This window comes from Mandrillus leucophaeus, unplaced genomic scaffold (assembly GCF_000951045.1).
Source record: "Mandrillus leucophaeus isolate KB7577 unplaced genomic scaffold, Mleu.le_1.0 Scaffold58, whole genome shotgun sequence".
NCBI classification, from domain to species: Eukaryota; Metazoa; Chordata; class Mammalia; order Primates; family Cercopithecidae; genus Mandrillus; species Mandrillus leucophaeus.
Genome location: NW_012106252.1, coordinates 3,759,832 through 3,764,132, shown reverse-complemented (window position 1 = coordinate 3,764,132; position 4,301 = coordinate 3,759,832). Strand labels below are relative to the sequence as shown.

At 33.8% G+C, this 4,301-nt stretch overlaps 1 protein-coding gene across 2 annotated transcripts in view; it reads left to right on the top strand.

Annotated features, from left to right (window-relative positions):
* The window catches only part of ZPBP2 (zona pellucida binding protein 2), an 8,931-nt gene that overhangs the window by 1,427 nt on the left and 3,203 nt on the right, over positions 1 to 4,301 (top strand). For both annotated transcript variants that reach the window (XM_011998985.1, XM_011998986.1), the window contains 4 exons: positions 969 to 1,094; positions 1,739 to 1,900; positions 2,551 to 2,769; positions 3,327 to 3,409. In XM_011998985.1, the coding sequence (XP_011854375.1) occupies positions 969 to 1,094; positions 1,739 to 1,900; positions 2,551 to 2,769; positions 3,327 to 3,409 (590 nt within the window). The remainder of the gene's footprint in view (positions 1 to 968; positions 1,095 to 1,738; positions 1,901 to 2,550; positions 2,770 to 3,326; positions 3,410 to 4,301) is intronic.

Below are 4,301 nucleotides of genomic sequence, written 5' to 3'. Positions count from 1 at the left end.
CTGCAAGGTTTTTTGTTAAAGACAGGGTCTCTCTCCATCACCCAGGCTGGAGTGCAGTGGTGTGATCTCGGCTCACTGCAACCTCCGCCTCCTGGATTCAAGCAATTCTTCTGCCTCAGCCTCCCAAGTAGCTGGGATTACAGGCGCCCACCACTATGCCCAGCAAATTTTTGTGTATTTTTAGTAGAGACGGGGTTTCACTATGTTGGCCAAGCTGGTCTTGAACTCCTGACCTAGGTGATCCTCCCAAAGTGCTGGGATTACAGGCGTGAGCCACCACTCCCGACTGATCATCTTTAAAATAGTGTTGCTGAAGTGTTTTTCTGAACTCTTTTTGAGAGGGAGTCTCGCTCTGTTGCCCAGGCGGGAGTGCAGTGGTGCAGTCTCGGCTCACTGCAGCCTCTGCCTCCCGGGTTCAAGCGAGTCTCCTCCATCAGCCTCCCGGGTAGCTGGGATTATAGGCCTGCATCACCACGCCAAGCTAAATTTTGTATTTTTAGTAGATATGGGGTTTTGCCATTTTCCTCAGGCTGGTCTCAAACTCCTGGACTCAAGCAATCCGCTGCCTTGGCCTTCCAAAATGCTGGGATTACAGCCATGAGCCACCGTGCCCAGGCCTTTTCTGAACTTTGAATTGCTTCCACCAACCCTCCAAAAAATTATGATTTGAGTGAGTTCTAAATCTGTACATTAAAATGAACTTTAAATGTATAATGCATATTTTTATAAACAAAACTGTAATATGGAAAAATGTCATGACTCATGACTAATAGTGTAGAGTTTTAAAAAGCTTACTATGAGAAGCAAAAAGGACTTCAGACTAGCGTTCTAAATGTTATATATTGATTTTTAAAATAGTGAAATCCAGCAAGAACTAATTCATGTCTTCAGGACAAAATGGTAGGAGTATATTTCTTAATTTAATTTTGCTATATAATGTAGTTATACATTATTTTATTTCATCACAGGCAAAATATATGTAAAGTTACATCAAAATAGCCCAGTCCTTATCTGTATGGATTTTAAGCTTTCTAAAAAAGAAATAGTGGACCCCACCTACTTATGGATTGGGCCTAATGAAAAGACGTTAACAGGTAAATTTGATTTTAATATGTACTTTTTTAATGATGTGAACATATTTTTAGAAAATCACTATTGCTTATTGGAAAGAACAAATTGAAATTTAATTTTAATGGCAGTTTCTCTTGCTCCCTACTTAGAAAAATCATGTTATATTTTGGCCACTTCCTTATTTTCTCCTTATGCAAAAACTGAAGCGGTAATTTTTGTGCCCTACTTCTCAGAGCTGTATTAATTCAAAGATCTTTATAAAACCTAAAATTTATCATTGTAGCACCAGTAATAGGAGATGAAATATCTAATATATAATTTTTCATGATGTTAAGAGTGCCTTGGAACATAAATATTATTAATTAGTTTCCAACTTGTCTGAAGAAATTGTATAGTACTACAGAGCAATGTAAACTCTTTTTCTGAATTACTGGTATGAGCCAATTGAAACTAGATGCCAAGAAACAAAGAAAACCAAAATATATTTCAAAAGTGTACTTATGTAGTCTTCCATAGAGTAATATGACAGAATTAAGATTTTGTGGGATTCTTAAAGTTGAGATAGTTCATTAATTTTTTAAAATTTTGTATCTATTTGTAACTCCAAGTGTACTAAATAATGCTTGATATGTTATATGTTAAATAAGTAATTTACTATTCTGTTTAGGAAATAATAGAATAAATATAACTAAAACTGGACAGCTGATGGTGAAAGATTTTTTGGAGCCTTTGTCTGGACTTTACACATGTACTCTTTCTTATAAGACTGTTAAAGCAGAAACCCAAGAAGAAAAGACAGTCAAAAAGAGATATGACTTTATGGTCTTTGGTAAGAATTTAGGCACCTTTTAACTTGTACATTTAGTTCAGATCATAATTAAGTGTATGGTTTCTCCGTTTAATGAAAAAGAGTCTGTAATAGGTGACTATCACCAATTACGACTTACAAAATATTTCGGGATGTATTTGACTAAGCAAACTCTTAAGTTGACATCAAGATAGTTTATCCTAAATAATCTTCTTTCAGCTCCCTACTTGCCTCTGTCTAGATATGCAAGCACATCTACTTTATCACAATTTAGCAGGTAATTTTAAAACTGATCTTTAATTCTATAAAAGCAAGTTAATGATCCTTTCACTGGGCTGTGCTGACAGCAATAATAATTTCTGTGAATTAAGGCCCTCCCCAAAAAGTCTTTCTTTTTCTTGATACTGTTATCTATATAGCCAACCCACAGAAGCCATTTCTCATGATGTACCAAGTAGATAATATATCAGATGAAAACAACATTTTTCATTAAAGTTAACAGTTTTGTGTATTTTTGTGAGGACTAACTGATAAAACATGTTATTAGATAAGTTTCTATGCTGATTGCAAGATTGGTGGGATTGAGTATTACATAGTGTTTGAAAATTGTTTGGTAGAGGAAATTAATGCTAGGCACCATTGCTTTTACTCTCATCTTTCTGTTTTTAAAGCCTATCGGGAACCTGATTATTCATATCAGATGGCTGTACGTTTTACCACAAAGTCTTGCATAGGGAGATACAATGATGTGTTCTTTAGAGTGCTGAAGAAAATCTTGGATAATCTAATGTCTGATTTGTCATGCCATGTCATAGAGCCATCATATAAATGCCATTCTGTTGAAATTCCAGAACATGGCCTCATACATGAGCTATTTATAGCATTTCAAGGTAAAATTTTAAAAATTTCTTTAATTTTGAATTTAGTCCTGAACCACAATAGATTGCAAAATTAATTACCGTATTAATATAAGATATTTTTAAAGTAATAGGTCTTAAATGTTTGTTAAGCACTAAAGTATGTAGTTGACCTTAGCCTGTTGATGGTTTTAAAACTTAACACACCAAGTAATTACTTTCAAATGACATATTGTTGCTTCTTTAAAATCAATGTTTTATTAATACAGCCTTTATGCAGCTAATATTTCACTTATAACTTCTTATAGAATTTTAAATTGCATTTTTGAAAACTTAGTAAAAGTGAATAACCAAACCACATTTATTTCTATTCATTTTAAAGCCTTGTAGTTACTTACATTAGCCCCCAGATGGAGTGAAACCATCAAGTATAAATTATTCAAATTGTGCACCTTGTTTTATTACTAGGATTAGATAGCTGGACTAAACACATGCCTGCATGCACAAGGAATTCAGCACTTGGACCTTTATTGAAATGTTTGGAACTTTTCAGAATCCGTTTGTGAATCTATTGGTTTTTTTCTCTTCAGTTAATCCTTTTGCACCAGGGTGGAAAGGTGCTTGCAATGGATCTGTTGACTGTGAAGATATCACTAATCGTAATATCCTCCAGGTGAGAATTTCATGGTAAGGAAGAAGTATTTGTCTTTTTCTTCTTTTAGAGACAGGGTGTCACCCAGGCTGGAGTGTAGTGGTGCGACCATAGCTCACTGCAGACTCAAACTCCTGGGCTCAAGTGATCTTCCTGCCTCAGCCAAGGAAGAAGTATTTGAAAATCAATAAAGCTATTTTAAAATTTTTTGTAAATACTTTGTTATATTGAAACATTTCTTTAAAAACCTATTTCTCCATCTTGTGAATATTTATCAATAATAAAAACATTTCAAAGGAGGAAATAAATTATTTTTAAAAAAACAAATATAAAGTATTAATAATACTGATTTTTCAAGTATCGATTTTTGGTTTCGGTTTTTTAAACTGAGATTGTGAGATTCTTAGTTATTTCAATATGTGGTTTTTTTTTCTTTATCAAAAGAGAGCTGGAGTATCAAGATGTGTTATTCTGGAGTAGCACATCTGTAATATTAGATAGTTCCCAAGGTTAGTATTATGTATTTTATCTATTACAGAAGGATAGATCCCTGGTCTTTGTTCCCCAAGTGATGATTAAATAGTAACTTAAAGAACAATTTCACAAACATGTCACCCTACGTTAAGCCAATGGTGCTTCCAAAATTATATCTACATTTGTCATAATAGTTGCTCTCCCCTCTACCATCCTCAGAGGCTAAGGACATAGTCTTAAAAATCCCTTCACTCTCTGGTCTAGTTCCTGAGCTCATACCCTTAATTGATACTGTGCATGGCTTATGAGAAGTACTTAGTTAAAATTAGTTATTATTAAATTCTGTGCTCAAAAACCCAAAATTTACATCATCAGTTTATAATGCTGATTAAAGAAAAGTCTTTTTTTCTTTTCTTTTCTTTTTTTTTTTTTTTTTTTT